At 41.0% G+C, this 23462-nt stretch overlaps 1 protein-coding gene across 1 annotated transcript in view; it reads left to right on the plus strand.

Annotated features, from left to right (window-relative positions):
* Window positions 1-17817, plus strand: part of b4galnt3b (beta-1,4-N-acetyl-galactosaminyl transferase 3b) — a 168048-nt gene extending 150231 nt beyond the window's left edge. The window contains exons 17-19 of the mRNA XM_073059369.1: window positions 6132-6285; window positions 7034-7160; window positions 12464-17817. Coding sequence (XP_072915470.1) covers window positions 6132-6285; window positions 7034-7160; window positions 12464-12572 — 390 coding nt within the window. The 3' untranslated portion in view covers window positions 12573-17817. The remainder of the gene's footprint in view (window positions 1-6131; window positions 6286-7033; window positions 7161-12463) is intronic.
* The last annotated feature ends 5645 nt before the right edge of the window (window positions 17818-23462 follow it).

Consider the following 23462-nt stretch of genomic DNA (forward strand, 5'->3'; position numbering starts at 1 on the left):
GATAATGAGGAATTATTAGGCTTCTGAAAAAAGGGTTTTAAAAAAAATAGGAAGAGGCAAGGTCAGATTTGATCCTAAGGATGAGGTTATCTAAAAGACGAATACCTCATGACACCAATGTCCGTTTCTGATGCCAAACAATCAGAAGAAAATATTGAATACAAGCGGGTAGGTTATACCTTCATCATTCAATAGGAACATAGCTAAAGATCAAAGAGAAAACTGCAGCTGCTGGGAATCTAATATTAAAAACAGCAAATGCTGAAATATTCAGCAGGTGGGAAGATAAACGGGGCTAACATTTCAGGTCAAAGAGCCTTCGTGAGTACTGGAAATGAGAAAAAATAAGCTCATTAGGCTGCCGGTCGAATGGCAGAAGGAGAATGTTTCTGTTTGAGTAAAAACCATTGTTATCTTATGGTTAAGCTGAAAATAGGGCCATTTAGTCAGTAGGTGAAACGAAGCCATTGCAGACTGAGAGTATAGACAAAACATGTAAGGGTTGTGAAATGCAGAGCAAAAAGTCATACCCAACAAATCTGGCTGGGTGCATCCTCAAATTCCTGAAAGCTGAGCTAATACCATACTTTTATGATTAATAGTATTGACAGAAGTTACGCAACCTGAAGTTATAGAATTCATTATTGAACGCAGAAGGCTGCCATGTGCCCAGATAGATGTTGTGGTATTCGTCCAGCTTGCATTGGGCCTCGTAATGCTGGAGGAGTTCAGAGACCTGTAGGTCAGAATGGAGAGGGAATTAAAGTGGCCGGCAATGGGAAGCTCGGGATCACCTCTCTGGAGTGAATGTAAGTGCTCTTCAAAGCAGTCATCCAATCTGTATTCGATTTTCCAGTGCAGTGGAGACCTCATAGTGAACAGCCATTGCACTAAAGACTGGGACAAGTGCAGGTGAATTCTTCATCTGGGAAGACTTTTTGGATTTCTGATCAGTGGGTGAGGAAGAGTTGAAAGGACATTGCCTGTGGTTGCAAAGTACTATTAGAAGGCAAGTGGCTGATAGGAATGGAAGAATGGATTAGGGAGCTATAAAAGGATTGGGTCCTGAGAAGTACAGTTTGGGGAGGAAAGGGAAAAGACGTGTCTATAATGTTAAGTGCCCCATAGTTTAGTTTACTAAGTGTGACATATCTATAGTTTTGTTTTACTGGGAGTTCTTAGTTTCGTTTACTATGGGCCTCACGTGTACCCGTTTCATTTTACTGGGAGTCTGCAGTTTCATTTCTGTGAGCATTACTTTATGACGTATGCCTATGGTATAAAAGAAATGCGGACAAAATGTTGAAGAGAGAGTCAAAGGAAAAAGAGAGAGAGTGAAGACTGCAGACTTCGAGGTATTAGGGAACAGCTCACAATCGAGAAGGGTGAAGTCTAATGCTTACCCATTAACCCAAAGGATTGGGTTAATCAGTGGCACACTGCATTGTGGAGACGTGTCTGTCCTTTGTATGATCCATGGGTGTGGATTTCGTGACAGTCACTTTGTGGAATCTCTCTTCGTGAACTTCGGAACAGTATCCCTCGGCTGGGATCTTTGGTAACCGTTTCTTCATTTGCTAGCCATGGAATCTTTGAAATTCGTTGTGATCGCCTTGTTGCTGCACTGTGAATCCACAAGTCTCTCCTCTCGCCTATTTCGTGAATTACTGGGACTTTCTGAACTGCCACTTTAAGACTGTGGTTGAGTAAGATTTGTTAAGAACGGGTTCTATGTTTGACTGGTTAGGAGCCATAGACGCATAACACTGTTGACTTCTGTTTAAGAAAGTAGTTTGTTTAATTTTCTATATTTTTGAGTAGATGTTAATAAATGTAGTGGTTTTAATATTAAAACCTGACTCAATTTGTCATCTCTTGCTGCTGGTACATTATGAATTCGTAACAAAATAAGGACTGGACCCTGAGAAGTAGAGTTTGGAGAGGAAAGGGAAAGACATGTCTATAAAAGGAGTGGACCCTGGAGATACCATTTGGGGATGAAGCTCAAGTTTAATTTTATTGTCATTTAATCATATACATGTGTGCTACCAAATGAAACAATATTTCCCTGGACCAAAGTGTACAACACAGTACATATAACTAGCACGCAACACATAAAGTCATATTTTCACAAATAAATTAATGAATAATAAAGTATATTTGAGAAATATATGTCTGGAAAATACACTATGTCAGGGCAAGGTATGTCAAGTGGGAGGTCTTTTACCTCAGCACTTAACCCCATTTCTCTTGATTCATTTAATATCTAAAAACCATTCAATCTGCCCAGAATGTAGTCAGTGATTGAACCAACACAGCCCTCATGGAATGAGAATTCCAAGCCCTCACTACTTTCTAAATTAAGACTCGTTTTCTCACCTCCGTTATGCAAGCCCGCCTATACTTTGTGATTCTGACTCCTGGTTCTAAACACTGCAGCCAAGAAGAATATCATCCCTGCATCTACCTTGTCAACACCCCCAATAATTTTGTATGTTTCAGTGACGTGACCCTAACCCCTAGAGAGTTTCAGCCCAGTGTGTTTAATTTCTTCGCCTATAATGAACCTTGTGTCTGAAGTATCAGTCTGGTGAAATTTTGCTTGACTTCCCTAATCACAAGTATACACTTCCTTAGGTAGGGATATAGAACTAGAAGAGGTAAGAACTGAGGAGCACACACAGAGTGGTGGAAGAGGACCCCAAGCTATGGGGTTTCCCTTCCACCAACATCACTGTTGCCTTCCCCTGCATCTCCTCCATTTATCAAACATCTGCCCTCTCCCCATCTCCCACTGTCATAACAGGGATGGGGTTCCCCTTGTCCTTACTTACTACCCTTACTGCCTCCATATCCATATAGCTCTGTCATCAGTAGATCATGCACATCATCCCCCTCCCTCCCCCCCCCCCACTATCTGTGTCTATGTGACTCCCTTGTTCACTTGTCCCTCCTCACCTTTCTCACTCCTGGCACTTGTTCCTGCAAACGTGACAAGTGCTGCACCTGCCCCTACTCTTCCATTATCAGCACCCCATACAGTCCTTCCATGATGGACTGTCCTTCACCTGCAGGTCTGTCAGGGTCATCTATTATATCCATTGAGGCTTTCTCTATATCAGTGAGTCCTAATGCAGATCAAAAGACCTTCTCTCTGTCCGCTGTAAAAGGCACAATCTCCCAGTGGCTACTCATTGCATTTCAACATCCCATTCCTGTTTTGACATGTTTTATGGCCTCCTCTACTACCACAATGAGGCCAAACTTGGGGTGGAGGAAAAACGCCAATTATTCCATCTGGGTAGCCTCTATCCTAATGGCATGAGCATTGATTTCTCTAACTGACAGTAATTACTACCCTGCTCCCCCATCTCTTTTTTTTCCCATTCCCATTCTAGTCACCCTCTCACCCCTTTTGCCAATAACCTTCCCTCTGGTGTTCCTGCTTCCTTTCTTCCAATCTCCTCTCCTGTCAAATTCATTCTTTTTCAGCTCTTTAACTCCTCCACCTATCACCTCCCAGGTTCTTACTTCATCCCCCCACACCCAACCATCTTCCAATCCTGATGAAGGGTCTCGGCCTGAAACATTGACTGTTTATTCCTCTCCATAGATGCTACCTGACCTGCTGAGTTCCTCCAGCATTTTGTGTGTATCGCTCAAGGTTTCCAGCATTTGCAGAATTAGAACTAAACACTTTAGAAATGCTGCCTAACCCCTGTATTTTCAAAGTTCAAAGTAAATTTATTATCAAAGTACATAAATGTCACCATATACAACCTTCAGATTCATTTTCTTGTGGGCATTCACAGTAACTACACAAAACGCAATAGAAACAGTGAAAGACCTCACCCAACAGGATGGGCAATATGCAAAAGACAACAAACTGTGCAAATACATAAAGGAAAAAATAACAATAAATATTGAGAAAATAAGATGAAGTGTCCTTGAAAGTGAGTTTTTAGGTTGTGTGAATATTTCAATGATGGGGCTATTGAAGTTGAGTGAAGTTATCCCCCTTGGTTCAAGGGCCCAATGGTTGAGGGGTAATAGCAGTTCCTGAACCTGGTGATGTGAATCCTGAAGCTCTTGTACCACTTTCCTGATGGCAGCAGTGAGAAGAGAGCGTGGCCTTGGATGGTGGGGTTTGCTAATGATGGATGCTGCTTTCCTGCGACACTGCTCCGCACAGATGTGCTCAGTGGTGGGGAGGGTTCTACCATGATTTGCAGATTACTCCAGTTCCAAGATTAAACACTTTCTTTCTTATCTGTGTTCATTTAGTTAAACTGTTCGGTCTGACAAACAAGAAATGGGTCAACAATAGAATCAATTTATGTAGTACTTTATTCAGTGGTTTAAAGAAATTCCACATCCATCCCTGGCCCTGGCAAAGATTTCGGCAAGGAAGGGAGAAAAATAATTAACAATGATTCAGAGATTTTTAAAATGTTTGTTAAATAATTAAGACACAGTCTGACACCTCTGTAACATGACAAAAACAGCAATAAATGTCATCTATGTGTTAAGCCCATTTCTATATTGCACAGTTCAAAAGCTCGTATGGCCGTCCCTCATCCACCCTCCTTCATCCTATGTATCTCCTAATGCTGCTCAGCTGGGAATCTGCTCTCGTTGGCCTGCTGCATGTATTCACGTACTGGAGTGACTCTGTATTGTATTCAGTTTCCAAAATGCATTTATATTGTAATCACATTCCACATGCTGCCATTACTGTATATATTCAACACAAGCTGCTCTGATGCTTTTCTGTCCCTTAATTTGAATTCACACTCTTCTTCTGTCCGTCATTTGTTATTGCAGTCTTGCTGCAAACAGAGATTAACAACAGCTTGCAGTATTTGCATTTGGAAAACATTGGTGCTGTTCGTTGTAAATTGTAAGATAATTTTTGCAAGTTATCACCTGCAGTTCAGTACTTCTTGCAAAGCTCAACGTGAACTTATTACCACAGAGGCAGTGTACGAGAAAGGCCAAAGTCGCCTCTACTTCCTGAGGAGACTGAGGTCCTTTAGAGTATGCAGGCCTCTCCTTCACATGTTCTACCAGTCTGTTGTTGCCAGTACAACCTTCTGTGGTGTGGTGTGGTGTGCTGGGGCAATGGCATCGACTTGGATGATGCCAACAGGCTCAATGAACTGATCAGAAAGGCTGGCTCAGTTATAGGAGTCAAACTGGACACACTGAAGGCTGTGGTAGAACAAAGGATCCTACCGAAAATCCTGGCAATTCTGGACAATGTTTCTCACCCTCTGCATGCCACCTTGGCTGAACAGCCAAGGTCTTTCAGTAATAGATTAGGACAACTACACTGCTCCGAAGAGCACTATATGAGGTCATTCTTACCCTCGGCTACTACACTCTATTTTGAGTCAACCTACAGCCGGAGAAGTGATGACCCCTCCTGTTAGACTGTTTGGGGTAACTTATTTTTATTCTTTCTTCCTTCTCCTTATATTTGTATATCTGTGCTCTTGTATTGCTACTGTGACACTAATTTCCTGTGGGATCAATAGAGTATATCTATCTATCGAAGTGCATCTATGTTGCCATATACAATCCAGAGATTGATTTTCTTGAAGGAATCCACAGTAGATAAAAGAAACACAATAGAATCAATGAAAGACCACACCCCACAGGACAGACCAACAACCAGTGTGCAAAAAGTGACAAATTGCAAATACAAAAGGAGAAAAATAATTAAAAATCAATTAAATATAAATGGATAGATAGATAAATAAGCAATAAGTATTGAAAACATGAGATGAAGAGTCCTTGAAGTGAGTCCATAGGTTGCAGGAACAGTTCAGTGATGGGCTGAGTGAAGTATCCACTTTGGTTCTAAAGTCAATAAATTGACAACCTGAGTAAAGGCTTGTTTTTTTTTGGAAGAATATTAACGTGTGCATTTTTTTCTGGAATATGCTCACTTTAATAAAATTGCTCCTGATGTTCTGTATTAGGAGTACTTATTTAGAAATGTGCATTTGTGTCTAGAGTACAGAAACAGTTGATTCTAATGACAATGCTGTGACCAACTCTGCTGACCTAGTTTCAGTGAAGCTGAACTGTTCAGTGCTTCTTCATGTCTTCCCTATTTTTGTTTTCAGGATGACCACAGCATTGTTTTCCTTTGTGATCTGCATATATACTTTCCCCCAAACATCATAGACAGCATCAGAAAACATTGTGTGGAGGGAAGGATGGCTTTTGCCCCTATGGTAATAAGACTGAACTGTGGCTCTTCCCCACAAGAACCCGATGGTAAGTGGCAAAAACAGTAACTTAATCTTTTAAATTAATCATGCCAAATGAATCGTTTTGTTGCTTTGAGGTCTTCTCTTGTACTGTATGTTAATTTTAAGTGTGAGGATAGCTATAATCAGTTTTTAAGAGGTTATTAGATTGGCATAGATAACTCAGCATTTGTAACTGATGGGTGGTATCTGGGATAAATCAGCTGATTTGTGTTAACAAATCAAGTAAAATGTGGATCTAGAGTGCTTGAGATTTTAGCTACCGGGACTAGAAATTCTATCACACGGCAAATGATTTATGTACTGTATACATTGAGACGAAATTTCTTTTGGAAAGAAGGTTGTTCTTAAAGAAAATAGTGTGCTTGCTGCTTGGCTTGCAGATGTAACCCTCAACTGACAAAAGAGCTGTGCTTCCCTCCCTGCTACAACCCTGCCAATCTCATTCCCCCACAACCTCTTGCTGACGTCCCCCAGGCTCCCATCCATTCAGCCTTCTTTTCATGCAGGCAGCAATGCAAAGCTTGTCCTTCATTATTTTAATTGGTGAAGAGCCAGTGCAGCACATGTTGCAATTGTGCCTTGTACTCCTTTGGATTTACCAATGGCAAGCGCTTGAAAACATTAATTAGTGTAGGTTAATCCTCCTGTCTATGAATTTCTGCTTTTTTTACTTATATAAAATACAAAAATAAACTTAGTTTAGTGGCAATGTTGCAGAGACAAATAAATTTTGATTCAATGGAAACCTCCAGGATACTGGGAAGTGAATGGCTTTGGCTTGCTTGGAATCTACAAATCAGATCTTGACAAGATTGGAGGGATGAATACAAAGGAATTTCGAGACCGCTGGGGAGGAGAAGACTGGGAACTACTGGACAGGTAATAGATTGAATAAAACTTGCTAAGTACTCACAAAGGTGGACATCATTAAAGCAATTTAAAATTTATCTTTCCATCCCTTTTGCCATTTTACATAATCATGGCTTTCTTCCCTGCAAATTAAAAGATTTTAGGTGTGATTTGTTTTCATTTCCTCAAAATATTAAAGAAAATAAATTAGAAAGTAGTTCAGCTGGAAGAAGCATGTTCAGCATCGTCATAGCGGCCATCGTAGGAGTGGACTGAGGCAGAGTGGGTTGGCTTTGGATCAATCAGGCTTTGGCGAGAACAGGCAGAGGCGAGGTTTGAACGGGGCACAACTGCGCAAGCGCGTGAAAGTCGGCCCGTGAGGCAGCGGGAGAATTTAAATAGCAAGCAGAGGCTGAGCACCAGCTTCACTCCAGGTGAGGTAAGGCCGGGTAATCTCCTTTAATTAATCTAATTAGTTTAGGAGTAGGTAATGGAGGCAGCAGTTAGGGCAGTCGGGTGCTCCGTTTGCAGTATGTGGAAAGTCAGGGTGACTTTCCCTGATGACTACACCTGCAAAAGGTGCATCCAGCTGCAGCTCTTGACAAACCGTGTTAGGGAACTGGAGCTGGAGCTGGATGAATTTCGGATCATTCGGGAGGCAGAGGCAGAAATAGACAGGAGTTTCAGGGAGATAGTCACCCCTAGGAGTCAGGAGACAGGTAGGTGGGTGACTGTCAGGAGAGGGAAGGGGAATAGACAGAAAGAGCAGAGTACCCCTGTGGCCATTCCCATCAACAATAAGTATACCGTTTTGGATACTGTTGGTGGGGACGACCTACCAGGGACAAGTTGCAGTGGTTGCGTCTCTGGCACTGAGACTGGACCCTCAGCTCAGAAGGGAAGGAGGGAAAAGAGGAGAGCAGTAGTGATAGGGGATTCGATAGGGGGACAGATAGGAGGTTCTGTGGAAGAGATCGAGAATCCCGGATGGTCTGTTGCCTCCCTGGTGCCAGGGTCAGCGATATCTCCGATCGAGTTCTCAGTATTCTCAAGAGGGAGGGTGAGCAGCCTGATGTCGTGGTCCATGTAGGGACCAATGACGTGGGTAGGAAGAGTGAGGAGGTCCTGAAAGGTGAGTTCAGGGAGCTAGGTGCCAAGTTTAAGGACAGGACCTCCAGGATAGCAATCTCAGCATTGCTACCAGTGCCACGTGCAGGTGGGTTTAGAAATAATAAGATAGTGCAGATCAACACGTGGCTGAAGACATGGTGCAGGAGGGAGGTCTTCAGATTTATAGATTATTGGGCAGTTTTCCAGGGAAGGTGGGACCTGTTCCAGTGGGATGGTTTACATCTGAACTGGAGGGGGACAAATATTCTTGTAGGTAGGTTTGCTAGAGAGGCTCCAGTGGATTTAAACTAGATATGAGGGGGGAGGGGAACCAGGGTGTAGGAACAGATGTATGGGAGAAGGAAGAAAAAGAAGACAGTAAAGTTCTTTGTACTGTTAGAGATAAACAGAGAGGAAGAGGTGGAGAATTTCTTAAATGCATTTATTTTAATGCTAGGAGCATTGTAAGAAAGGTGGATGAGCTTAGAGCATGGATTGATACCTGGAAGTATGATGTTGTAGATATTAGTGAAACATGGTTGCAGGAGGGGTGTGATTGGCAACTAAGTATTCTTGGATTTCGTTGCTTCAGGTGTGATAGAATCGGAGGGACAAGAGGGGGAGGTGTTGTGTTGCTTGTCAGAGAAAATATTGCAGCGGTGCTCTGGCAGGATAGATTAGAGGGCTCGTCTAGGGAGGCTATTTGGGTGGAATTGAGGAATGGGAAAGGTGTAGTAACACTTAGAGGGGTGTATTATAGACCGCCTAATGAGGAGCAAATTTGCAAGGAGATAGCAGATATTTGTAGTAAGCACAAGGTTGTGATTGTGAGAGATTTTGATTTTAATTTTCCACACATAGACTGGGAAGTCCATACTGTAAAACGGATGGATGGTTTGGAGTTTGTAAAATGTGTGCAGGATAGGTTTTTGCAGCAATACATAGAGGTATCAACTAGAGAAGGGGCAGTGTTGGATCTCCTGTTAGGGAATGAGATAGGTCAGGTGACGGAGGTATGTGTTGGGGAGCACTTCGGGTCCAGTGATCACAATGCCATTAGTTTCAATATAATTATGGAGAAGGATAGGACTGGACCCAGGGTTGAGATTTTTGATTGGAGAAAGGCTAACTTTGAGGCGATGCGAAAGGATTTAGAAGGAGTGGATTGGGACAATTTATTTTATAGGAAGGATGTAATAGAGAAATAGTGGACATTTAAAGGTGAAATTTTGAGGGTACAGAATCTTTATGTTCCTGTTAGGTTGAAAGGAAAGGTTAAAAGTTTGAGAGAGCCATGGTTTTCAAGGGATATTGGAAACTTGGTTAGGAAAAAGAGATATCTACAATAAATATAGGCAGCATGGAGTAAATGAGGTGCTCGAGGAATATAAAGAATGTAAGAAGAATCTTAAGAAAGAAATTAGAAAAGCTAAAAGAAGATACGAGGTTGCTTTGGCAAGTAGGGTGAAAATAAATCCAAAGGGTTTCTACAGTTATATTAATAGCAAAAGGATAGTGAGGGATAAAATTGGTTCCCTTAGAGAATCAGAGTGGACAGCTATGTGTGGAGCCGAAAGAGATGGGGGAGATTTTGAACAATTTCTTTGGTATTCACTAAGGAGAAAGATATGGAATTGTGTAAGGTAAGGGAAACAAGTAGGGAAGTTATTGAAACTATGACGATTAAAGAGGAGGAAGTACTGGCGCTTTTAAGGAATATAAAAGTGGATAAATCTCTGGATCCTGACAGGATATTCCCTAGGGCCTTGAGGGAGGTTAGTGTAGAAATAGCAGGGGCTCTGACAAATATTTCAAGTGTCATTAGAAACCGGGATGGTGCTGGAGGATTGGCATATTGCTCATGTGGTTCCATTGTTTAAAAAGGGTTCTAAGAGTACACCTAGCAATTATAGGCCTGTCAGTTTGACGTCAGTGGTGGGTAAATTAATGGAAAGTATTCTTAGAGATGGTATATCTCTAAGACTCTGGATAGACAGGGTCTGATTAGGAACAGTCAACATGGATTTGTGCGTGGAAGGTCATGTTTGATAAATCTTATTGAATTTTTTGAAGAGGTTACGAGGAAAGTTGAGGGTAAAGCAGTGGATGTTGTCTATTTGGACTTCAGTAAGGCCTTTGACAAGGTTCCGCATGGAAGGTTAGTTAGGAAGGTTCAATCGTTAGGTATTAATATTGAAGTAGTAAAATAGATTCAACAGTGGCTGGATGGGAGATGCCAGAGAGTAGTGGTGGATAACTGTTTGTCAGGTTGGAGGCTGGTGACTAGTAGTGTGCCTCAGGGATCAGTACTGGGTCCAATGTTGTTTGTCATATACATTAATGATCTGGATGATGGGGTGGTAAATTGGATTAGTAAGTATGCAGATGACACTAAGGTAGGTGGCATTGTGGATAATGAAGTAGGTTTTCAAAGTTTGCAGAGAGATTTAGGCCAGTTAGAAGAATGGGATGAGCGATGGCAGATGGAGTTTAATGATGATAAGTGTGAGGTGCTACATTTTGGTAGGAATAATCCAAATAGGACATACATGGTAAATGGTAGGGCATTGAAGAATGCAGTAGAACAGAGTGATCTAGGAATAATAGTGCATAGTTCCCTGAAGGTGGAATCTCATGTGGATAGGGTGGTGAAGAAAGCTTTTGGTATGTTGGCCTTTATAAATCAGAGTATTGAGTATAGGAGTTGGGATGTAATGTTAAAATTGTACAAGGCATTGGTAAGGCCGAATTTGGAGTATTGTGTACAGTTCTGGTCACTGAATTATAGGAAAGATGTCAACAAAATAGAGAGAGTACAGACAAGATTTACTAGAATGTTACCTGGGTTTCAACAACTAAGTTACAGAGAAAGATTGAACAAGTTAGGTCTTTATTCTTTGGAGCTTAGAAGGTTGTGGGGGACTTGATAGAGGTATTTAAAATTATGAGGGGGATAGATAGAGTTGACGTGGATAGGCTTTTTCCATTGAGAGTAGGGGAGATTCAAACAAGAGAGGACATGAGTTGAGACTTTGGGGCAAAAGTTTAAGGGTAACATGAGGGGGAATTTCTTTACTCAGAGAATGTTAGCTGTGTGGAATGAGCTTCCAGTAGAAGTGGTAGCGGTAGTTCGGTATTGTCATTTAAAGCAAAATTGAATAGGTATATGGACAGGAAAGGAATGGAGGGTTATGGGCTGAATGCAAGTCAGTGAGACTAGGTGAGAGTAAGCGTTCAGCACGGACTAGAAGGGCCGAGATGGCCTGTTTCCATGCTGTAATTGTTATATGGTTATATGGTTAGGATGTTAAAAGAAATAAACATTAGTACACAAATTTATAGGCAAAATAAACAATGGAACTCTCTTTCACAAATAGTACTAAAAGCTGGGCTAGTTTATTTTAATTGAGTAATTGTTAAGGTTTACATTAGCAAAAGATACTTTGGGGCTAAGACTAGAAAATATAGTTGAGTAGCATCTCTGCCATGATCTTGTTTAATGATGGAATAGACGGGAAAAATAAAAGTACAAGGCAGCGCAAAGATAGGCTCGTTGCTTGGAAGAGTTGCCTTAGCTAATCTCCTCACTGTCGGCACATGAACATTTTTAGCAACACTGCTAAAATGATCGATTAATGATATAAGTTGATTGCGTTATACCATCTGGATATAGGGTGCAGATAACAAATTGTCTCCAACGCAAAACGGGTCAGTTAAAAGTTAAATCTGTTAAGACTGCATACTTGATCTTTTTCATTAAACCATTGAAAAAAGCAATAAATATTTCCATTCCATCAAGTGGAAATGTGCTATATTAAAAAATTCCTTCTTTCCATGATTATTACTTGACGTCAGAGGGGGAAACATGAGCTGATTTTTTTTTTGTCCTTTGGACCCCAACTTGTTTCACAACTTTATTTTTTATATATTAGGTTCTAGTTTATTGCTATGTTTTATTATCAGGGCTGTGTCCATTTTAGAAAAGGATATGATCTGAATGTGTTCAGATTAATAATATATAAAAACCATTTTGTCGTCGGTAAACTAAACCTTGATTGAAATTTTGTCGTGCTGCCCAATTACTTGCTCCCGTCAGTATGTCTATTATTTTTCTATAAGTATTTGACACTTTTATTCATCAAAAATATTTCCCAAATAAAAAGGTAGGAATTGTTTTGTTTTTCAGATTTTACATGATATTCTTCACTTTCTGTTATTTGTAGGATTTTCCAAGCTGGGTTGGAAGTGGAAAGATTGTATATGAGAAACTTCTTCCATTATTACCACTCCAAACGTGGCATGTGGAATAGGAAACAAATGAAAGTGACGTAAAATAGTGACTGTCAGAAGTCTGGCTCATGTGCACTTTATCCAATCAGAGGATTGAACTATCCTATCCAAAAACAAGTGAAGTATAGCCTCTTGTGCTATCCGATGTAAAATGTATCTGAAGACCTTGCATTTGCTGCTCTCATCACTCAGGCTACTAAACAACAGTTTTCTGATCCTCGGCTTCGGAAAATTTTGCAAAGGACCTCTCTCAATACACTCATTTGTAAGTGGTGAAAGATTCCAAAAATGTGATTTCTATTTTGTTTTATTCAAAGCAATGCAATGTTGCTGTTAGGGTCGCAGAATGGAGTTATGCTCTGGTAAAATAAAGCAAATTGGTTGATTTTCCATGAAGACGATGCGTGAAGCCACGTTAGACTCAAATAAAGGTAACACATGGAAACTTTCTGTGCTCAGATATTAGCCACTGTGTGGCATCATCACATTCATGGCTGCACAGTTTCCCTTTGGCCAATGTAAAATACTTGGGTGCTTATGAGAGCCCATAGATTTAATAATTTGCTAATACTTTAGATCTTTCACCTTTAGGTGGAATTATAAGCTATCAAAGCTCAAGAGAAAGCTAAATCTTTCCTATGTGTAGCCACCAAATTTTGGGAAGGAATTATTATATTTTCTGAAGTTTGTGGATATAGTTATTTAAGTTAACCTAGGGAAGATGTGTTCATTTGAAAGAATTTTTTTTAGCAATCCAGTTGGTAAAATTGAATGTGTGCCTAGAAATTGAATTGCTTAACCTTTTCCCTTCAGCGCTATGCAGTCCAAACTTGATGAGACCTGGAATAAATCCTTGAGGTGACATTACATCAGTTGTAAGATTGTACTAGGCTATTCTGGGCTGTAATATAATTTGGTGCTCTCTGTATTTACTAGGTGAAAGATGTACATGTAGGGACATCAACAGTGCATGCAACACATTCAAATGCTTTTTTGTTTCTGACATAAAATGAAGCTCCCGGATCCAGAAAACAATTGTTTAGCATTTTTCTCAAAAACAAGGAGAACAACTAACTGTGTTCTTCATTTGGATGTCATTTAAAGAGCTACAGTGTTAACACCAGCAGATTCCACTAGGCAACTCCAAATGTCACTGGAAACTGTTTGCACACCTCCCAAAGTACAGGCGTTGCTTGGGAGCTTAGAGACAGGTGTTGCTAGTGACCAAAGCAAGGTTATGAGCCCTGGAAAATGCAAGCTGCCATCAACTGGACATTCTTGGAACTGCTCCTCTCAAAACCCAGAACCCTTAATGAAGAGAAATGTCATCTGCTCCCTCATCATCAAGTAGTTGTTGTTGATGACAAGGATTTTCTCCTGGTCAGTGCCATGCTTCCTTTGTCCTTAGAGTCCATTTTTGCCAGTTAACTTTAGTTGATAACACTACCTTCAGATCTATCACTACTTTGGTGACGATACTCTGACCATCACAGCTGAGCATTGCTGTGTCAAGACCCAAAGTACTACCAGCACATCAGTGGGGAGTACCATTGGCCTTCTCAGGAAGAGATCCCACTGTCTAAGTCAGTGTCGTTACTCACTCCCTTATTATACACCTCGCAGATATGCAGACTACTGCATGCGACGTAACCTGGCCAGCTGAAGACCACGTTTCATGCATGAGGAAGGTCTGCCAGGAGACCAAGCATCAGAAGTATAAACACGCTGGATAAAATTTTGTTGACAAGGGGATGAAAATGCTCAGAGTCATTATGTGGGATGAAGTGCCTCATGAGGAGAATCATGTCACTCAACAAAGGAATGAAGCAATTTCTGGCTACACCTTTACCAGTACCTCATACAGAGAAGATTCTTGTAAAGACTGGCCAAGTTAGTTCATTATTCTGCCTTAAACATCTGCATATTCCATGTTTGGAGGGCATAAAATCCTGAGTGATCTTGATTGGTCTTCATTTGTCAACACAAGCAACTTTCCAGGTTGACATACAGTGAGAAACTATTCCCTGATCCTGATACTCAGAGGGCTTACAAGAATTTTCTGATGAAAGATGTAATCATTTTGAAGCATTGCTGAGTTCTGCATACAATGATGCTTCCTTAGTGTTACCATGGATCAAAAGCCTTGGTGCTATTGGGCTGTCGGTGGTCGAAGTTTTGTCACTGTATGTGAGAATAATACTCATTACAGTTTGTTCTGCAGAATGCAGAGGCACTTTGAAAATGTAACATAACCTTTGAAGTCCATTCTCAATCAATAGTGAAAGCTCCCTTGTTGAACTTGTCCTGAGTTACACGGTTCAGTTGAAAGTGTTTAATCAGTTCATTGGAATTGATGAAAGCTCCAGAAAAACGTAATCATGTTTTACTCTACTCACCAGTTATGTGATTACTTTCTCCTTGCTGTCCTAGGCAAGGAATTGATTTTGACTTGTGACATCTAGTCTGCACGTGGAGCATCAAAGAAAAGTCTGGGCATCGTTGTGCTTTCATTTTCATATCTTTTAATGTATGAGTTAGGAATTCTTCCTCCAGAGACTGACATTTGAAATCTTTACTGCCAGTGGGGAAGAGCTGAGAGTTGACATGGATTCGGAGGTCAGCCCTGTGCATGGTTATGGGTATAGAAACAGTTTTCGTTATATCATATTTGTATGCAACAGAGCATTGGAACTCTAGACAATTTTTGCAGCACCCTTCAGTAAGAGCTGAGCTTGCTCAAACAGTATTTGACCTTTCGGGAGATAATGATGTGTTGGCTGCACCATCTTTTTCAACTTGCAGCAGCTGGAAGTCTGACTCTCTGCAAAAGCATGGAGGTGAACTCCTGTATACTCCTTGTCACCGCTGGCATTTGTTCCAGGTGACTATATTCATGCCAAGCGCCTTGTGCATCTGTCCCTGCCGTCTCACATAAAACTCCCATATCATAATCCTAATCTGAATACTCTAGTGTGGTACAGATACATTTCTGCTCTGCTAACCCGGCACACTGATTCACTAGGACGACTCCTCCTCCTGAGTCGTGGCCCATTAGTGCTGCTCCTGATGTAAGGAACTGGATATCATCGAGGTGCTGCAGGATGAGATGCATCCTCCTCCTCCTCCTCTTTCACTACTTACTTTGCTGCCGCTGCTCCTCTCATTACTGGCTCACACTGTGCGAAGCAAAACCGAGGCACTCCTCGTTATCAATAAAATCGGAGAGTCAGGCAGCATTCGAGGAAAGAGAAGGGTCGGCCCCCTTTGAGAACCCTTATCACATCCTGCAGATAAACTGACGCACACGTGTCCGGAAAACAGCTGCTGGAGGAACTCAGTGAGTTGAACAATATATCCCAGCACAAGCAGCCTCTTGTGTCTCCTGCTGGACGTGTAAGCCGTGACCAAAGCAGCTGTGTTGAAAGGGAGCAGTGGCCATAAAGGAGCATACATTTTACCAGCATAATGGCTAGAGAGCATACCGGACGGATTTCTTACATTTTTTGCTCTGGTGGGTTTCTGGGCCTCTTGCACACAAGGAAGGGACCCCTGTCCCTCCTTCCTGGTTGGGCACTGTGCTTGAGAGTGAGCTCTTCCCGTTCATGTGGCTCCATCTTATCTTTAGCAGGCTTTGCCTAGGTAGAGCAGCTAAAGTGTAGAGTGAAAAGCAATGTTATTATTCTACATTTATAACCTTGATATTTATGCTGGGGTTAGTGGGGGGGGGGGTGCATTTAGGAAGCAGGTGAGTGGCATTGGTTTGGGTAGGTCTTGCATGTTTCAGTATGAGAGTTAGTATTTATAATCCAGAGGCATTCTCCTTGATGTACGCTGTGAGCCCATGATTCTTGTTGCAGCTCTGCCCCGTTGTGCTGGGGGAGGGGGTGTATTTTCACTCCTGGCAAGTGTGATTTCCACTGCCTCCTGTCAGGCTCCTCTTCTGTTAACTGTGGTAGGTTTGTCAGCATTTAGGTCTTGGTAATGGTTCACAGGCTCACTATGAATCGGAGAGCTCTTCCCTGCATCTTCCTCTTTCATGGAGCCCATCGTGTGGGTGGGGTGCAGTGGGGAGTTTGTCTTTTAGGGGCTGTTGCCCTTTGTTGAATGTTGGAATTTTCAGTGCTCCTATTGGGACCCGCACAGTGTTCCGATCAATGCCGTTTTAGCCCACCACCGAAAAGATGTCATATGCAATTCCTTGCCAGTTATTTTTCCTAGCTTTCATGCTTGGTCCCAACAGAAATATTATTTACTAAAGTTTCCACCTTTTAACGTTTTGAAGAGTTTAAATCTGCATACATGTTTAATGAAGGCAGTATAGTTTATGATTGCATAGTGCTGACAGCAGGACTACACTAATGCCTTAGTTTCTTGGAATTGTTGTGCTTTACAACCAAGTGATATGTTCGTATTTAAGCCTCATTTTTAAAAGTAATTTTAAGTAAATACATATAATTGCAATGAAGGGATTTAATTCAAACAGTGGAATCATATACTACGATCTTGGGATTTTTCTGATTTCTTTGTGAAGGATAATGCAAAATATATTTCTGACAGAAAAGTTGCTGGGTTGATTCAGTGATACGGAGACAGAAGTGACTCCATTTTGCAGGAATCAGTAGCATACAGAAAACTGCTGAAAGAACTCAGCTGTTAAGTGCATCTGTGGAGAAAGTGAGATGATCAACGTTTCAGACTGAGACCCAGCACTTGGTGCCTCCGTTGCCTCCACAGATACTGTACAGTACTCCTACTTAACCCATTGAGTTCATCCAGCTGCTTATTTTTACAATTTGAGGCAGACTCTTTTACTGCACAAGATATCTCATGTCTTCTCTTTTTTCTTTAAAGAAGTGACTTAAAACTTTTGATACAAATTACTTGCACGGCTATATTTATACTTGATTGAACCTGCAGGATATACAAGCATTTTTTGCTGCACTGTGTTAGTAACCAAGTACCTCAATTATGAGTTTTGTATAAAGCTCACAAAACTCAGCAGAATTTATTTTTCTATGTATATAGGTTATGAGGAAGTTTGGTACTTTTCAAATACATTTTGGGTACTTAAATTATCTGGGAGCCTGGAAAAACTGTGTTATTGGAATTCTTCTGTTCAAAGCCCTTTCCAGGGGAAGCCCTTTTAACTGTAGAATATGTTTTTAAACTGTATCTGTAAAATGTAGAATGATCTTTAACAATGCTGGGATGAATGAAGGGATGATGATTTCTATGAAATTGTAGAAATTGTAATTATGAATTCTGAAATAAAAGGCTTTTTAAAAAATTAATGTTATTGTCTGATTTGTCACTTGCTCTTCAGTGATGAGAAGATTCAGTGAATCTTGATTAAGGGAAGAATTATTAGCTCCACTGTATAGTACAGTCGGCCCTCCTTATCTGCGGGTTCCGCATGCGCGGATTCAACCAACCGCGAATCAGGAAAACCCGGAAGTTCTCTCTCCAGCACTCGTTATTTGAGCATGTACAGACTACTTTTTCTTGTCATTTTTCCCTAAACAATACAGTATAACAACTATTTACATGGCATTTACATTGTATATGGTATTATAAGTAATCTAGAGATGATTTAAAAGTACAGGCAATCGCTGGGTTATGAACGAGTTCCGTTCCTGAGTCAGTCTTTAAGTTGGATTTGAAGTCGGAACAGGTACATCCGGTGTTATGTAGCCTCAGTTAATAAAACGTTTGTCTTAGTATATAGTATATATTTTACCTTTCTATGCATATAAAACACTTAAGAAACACACATATTTAAATAATTAAACCACTGCGTTGCTTAGTAATAATTGTAGCTTTCATCGGGGCAGGGCCTTTCAGATTCTCCATTAAAATTGTTCCGATCGTTGACCGACTAGTCTTCTAACGCTTTTCCAATGACCAATGGCATTTCACCTCTTTCCGATCGCTTTATTACTTCCAATTTGTTTTCAGTCGTGATCATGATTATTTTTGTGAACAGAAACACTGCAGCTTCAGAGCTGCGCCAGGTCCTAAAGTCCACCGCACTGAGACATGTTAAATAAGGGACTTGAGCATCTGCATTTTTTGGTATCTGCGGGGGGGGTCCGATCCCCCGCAGATAAGGAGGGCTGACGGTACATATTGTTAATCCCAAGGATTAAAATCTGGACTCTGTAATTTATCTTCTACGTTTACATTTTATGTTGGTGGGAATGCAAACCGGTATTACTAGGGTATTTGATTGCGTGCGTGTGCCCTTAGCTGGTGGAGTCATCGTCGGGGTGCCTCATCATATGGTGTGTTTTGGGCATCTGAAACCTAGTGGAGGCCATCCCTCTCCGGGTTTTTTTTTACGAGGTCAAGTTGCAAGCTCAACACTCAACCCAGGCACGGATGGAGAGCATGCAAGGCAGCCGGCCGGATTTGAACTCTGGAAGTCCTCCAAGTCTCGAAGTCCTGCACTGTAGCCACTGTGCCACCAGCTGGCCTAATGGTGGAAGATAAATAAGGATAGAGGCTTTGAGGGCAAAAATCTGGTGATGTTTAATTTTAGTCCAAGCTGTCTTATTTACATGGGTATAGTGAGTAGCAGGGATCAGAAACTGCAGGTTTCTGCTAAGTTTATTCAAGGGAATTCTGACCCTCATGCTGGCATTGGCCTCCCAGAATGTCCATGAAAGAATGAGTTGGCAGAGCAGAAAGATAGTAATACTGTATTCAAAAATGTAATGATATTTTCTCTGCCAAAAGAGGCCTTTCAGCCCATTTGGTTAATGCCAACTCCCAAAAGAGCAATTGTATCCAAACCATTCTCCCTCATATTTCCTGCATCCCTGCATCTCATGTGCCCACCTACTCCTTGTTTGGAGCTTGTAGTACCAGGGAGCATAATGATTTACGGTGACCAATTAGTTCATCAGTGGGTCTTTGTAATGTGGAAGGACACTGACACAGTCTTGGAGAGTGTGTAAAGTTCACACAGGTCAGGTTTGGACTGGGCCACTGCAGTTATGAAGCAGCAACAGAAACTCAAAGTAAAATTTATTATCAGAGTACGTACATGTCACCATGTCCAACCCTGAGATTCTTTTTCCTGTGGCTGTAAATGAGCAAATCTATAGATAAAGTAACCAAACAGGATCAATGAACAACAAACTGTACAACTCCAAATAGAAATAAATAGCAATAAATAACAACTATGAAAGAGCATGAAAAAACAAGATAATGATTCCTTCAAGTGAAACCATCAGTTGTGGGAACACAAGAAATAGAGTGAGTGTACTTATCCCCTTTTGTTCAAGAGCCTGATGGTTGAGGGGTAGTAACTATTCTCAAGTCTGGTGGTGCGAGTCCTGAGGCATTTGTATCTTCTACCTGATGGCAGCAGCGAGAAGAGAGCAGAGCCTGGGTGGTGGGGATCTTTGATGGGTGATGCTTTTCCACAGCAACGTTTCATGTAGATGTGCTCAATGATTGGGAGGGCTGTACCCCGTGATGTAGGATTTTGTAGGATTTTTTTTTGCTCAAAAGCATTAGAGTTCCCATACGAGGCCATAATGCAGCCGGTCAGCACACTTTCCACCCCACATCTATAGAAGTTTGCCAAGGCTTTTGATGACATGCTGAATCTCGGCAGACCCCTGAGGAAATAGAGGCACTGTTGTGCTTTCTTTGCAATTATATTTATGTGTTGTGTCCAGGACAGGTCCTCTGATATGGTGACATCCAGGAAATTAAATTTACTGACCCTCTCCACCTCTGGTCCTCCGATGATTACTGGCTCATGGACCTCTGGTTTCCTTCTCCTGAAGTCTATTATTGGTTCCTTGGTCTTACTGATATTGAGTGAGAGGTTGTTATTACACCACTCAGCCAAGTTTTCAATCTCTCTCTGCAGAGCACAATGGTATCACCAAATCTATGACCATGTTACTTTTTTTCCGGTTCTCTTTATCTGATTCTTGTATATTTAATTCTCCATTTTAATTCTGCTTAGGATTCTGCAGTAGGAATAAGTTTCAAAGTTCAGACTTCTTATCAAAGTAAGTATACTTGTATACAACTTTGAGGTTCATCTTCTTGCAGGCAGCTGCAAGACTAAGAAACACTATAGATTTAGGATGGAGATGAGGAACAGAACAGATTTTCTCGAAGAGTGGTGAAGCTGTGGAATTCTCTGCCCAATGAAGCAGTGGAGGCTACCTCAGTAAGTATATTTAAGACAAGGTAGGATAGATTTCGGAGGGGAATTGAGGGTTATGGGGAAAAGGCAGGTAGGTGGAGATGAGTCCATGGCCAGATTAAGCCGTGATCTTATAGAATGGTGGGGCAGGCTCGACGGGCCAGATGGCCGACTCCTGCTCTTATTTCTTATGTTCTGAAGCATACTGCAGGTGATAAAAGATGACATCCAAGTTATTACTTTCAATGGTTCAGTTTAATTTCAGAGAATGTATTCAGAATACCACCCGAAATCTTTTACATATTGTAGACATCCTTGAAACAGAAGGAAACCCCGAAGAATGAAGACAAGCATCAGCCCTACCCCCATCCCACATAAAAAAAAAATTACTGTTCATCACAACACAACAACATCCCACAGAGGAGAGAGAGAGAGAGAAGTATTGTTCTTGCCAATCGAGAGGGAGACTAACAGCTTGCTGCTTTGATGTTACTATCTGGCTTATTTCGGCAATGGTGAGTTGGGTCGTGACGAGATAACTCAGAAATGCTGCTGTACAACTAACTCTGCCTACATGCCTCAACGGCCATCAGAAAATCAAGCAGTACCGAGGAAGTGCAACCCAATCTGTAACATCTCAGCAGCAAGTGCAAGCACAAATGTATGACCATATCATTTTTATATATCATGAAATAGATACTAAGTACTGAAAAGTTCTACCATGTTTTACACATATAAATTTTGCATCAATTTGTGTCTGATTTGTTGATAACTGGGATGTGATTGGCATTTAATTGGTAAAGTGGCCTGATTTTCTTTAAGCTTTTGCAATATTTGCAGCTGTAAAGTGCCTTGTCCTTTTAACTAAATAACTTTTTTTTCCAAAATATGAGTAGGAGGCCAGTCAATAGAAGCTCTTTTCAAAGTTCACCCTGCATTATACTTACTCCTTGCATACCAAAACTTAACTGACAGAGAGCAGTTCAAATGTCAGGACCTGTGCTGATGGAGGTATTTCAGTGGAAACACTGATAAATCAGTTGTTGAATTATCAACTGTTCTCTGCATTCTGACAAACATTACTCACAGTCAGATCTGCTAGAAAGAAAAGGCATCCATTGTGATAGAGTTTTTGACTGGTTGTTCCATAGCATTTTTTTTAGCTATTTAATATGTTAATAATGCAGCCACCTTTGCAGTAAAAATGACAGTGAATTTTCACGCAGCAAGGGCAGCCGTGCAGTTACGACGAGTCAATTGGTCTCAGCAATGTTAATTGACGAAATCGGAAAGTTTTGGATAACGGATAAACGTGATGCTCTTGTTTTATGACTGATGAATAGGTGTGCTCTGAGCACATGTCCATTTCTAATCTGAGAGTTACAGCTATAATACCCACTCATTCGCAAAACCACAACAACCATACTCAGCACTCAATCTGTATCTCAACATTCACCAATCCTGTGCCATGCTGGCCTTGTCGACTTATGACACTAACTGTAAAGGCACACTGGTCCCTTCTCCAAAGGACGATAGATCTTTCAGGTAAAGACCTGTGTTGGTCCATGTTTTCTGCACTCTATATGTACTTTATCATTCTCTCACTGAAAGCGTTCATACTTCTAGGTTATGCTGGTATTTCATTTCTGTGCTCTGATTGGTTCAGATCTCTGCACAGATGTAAACAAAGTGGGTTAGGGTTGGCATGACAATGATATATTACAGGAATGTGCTCTCGGTGGCCACTTTATTAGACACCTCCTGTTATCTTCCTATCAGCTTGAACCAGTCTAACCATTCTCCTGACCTCTCCCATTAACAAGGAATTTTCGTCCACAGAACTGCTGCTCACTAGATTTTTGTTTTTTTTGCACCATTCTCTGTAAACTCTAGAGACTGTAGTGCATAAAATTCTCAGGAGATCAGCAGTTTCTGAGATACTCAAACCACCCCATCTGGTACCAACACTCATTTCCACCAATGTCACTTAGATCACATTTCTTCCACATTCTGATGTTTGGTCTTAACAGCAACTGAACCTCTTGTCCATGTCGGCATGCTTTTATGTATGGAGTTGCTGCCACATGATTGGCAGATTAGATATTTGTATTAACAAGTAGGTGTACTGAAGTACTCAAGTGGTCACTGAGTGTATATGTTCCATATCTGGGAATAGAGGGAACAGTATCACTAATTAATGCACCACCAAAACAATGCCAAGACTGTGGGCAAGAGTTCAATGTAGAAACACATTTTTGGAATTATGAAAAGCGATTGAGAAATGACTTTTAAAAATTACATTTTAAGTACACACAAAGTGAAAGACAGTAAATGTATTTGCTGCTAAAAGTTGCTCTTGATAAGAAACTGCAAAATAGCAAGAAGCATAAAATATAAAACTCTGGAGAAATTATTGTGTAGTTATAATGAAGACTATAAAGGTAATAGAAACAGTGCTATTTTCAGAAAAATACAGATTACAATTATAAATGGAAATTGAAGGACCCAGCTTTTCTTTGAAACTGAGGTTTGTTTATTTGACCATTGTGATACTGAAGAATTACAGATTGTTTCCACAGTGAAATGTTCTGGGGTGGAGGTCACTTACCTGCCAAACTCGCATGGTTCTGCCCCAATTGTATCCAAGGATGAGTCTCTGTTCATTAAAGCCATGTAGGAGGAGCACTTCAAAATACTCCTGATCAGTGAATTAACTGTGACAGATGCTACCATCAAACCCATTCCTTACCGTTCTAATAGAGAAT

Source organism: Hemitrygon akajei, chromosome 10, assembly GCF_048418815.1.
Source record: "Hemitrygon akajei chromosome 10, sHemAka1.3, whole genome shotgun sequence".
Lineage (NCBI taxonomy): Eukaryota > Metazoa > Chordata > Chondrichthyes > Myliobatiformes > Dasyatidae > Hemitrygon > Hemitrygon akajei.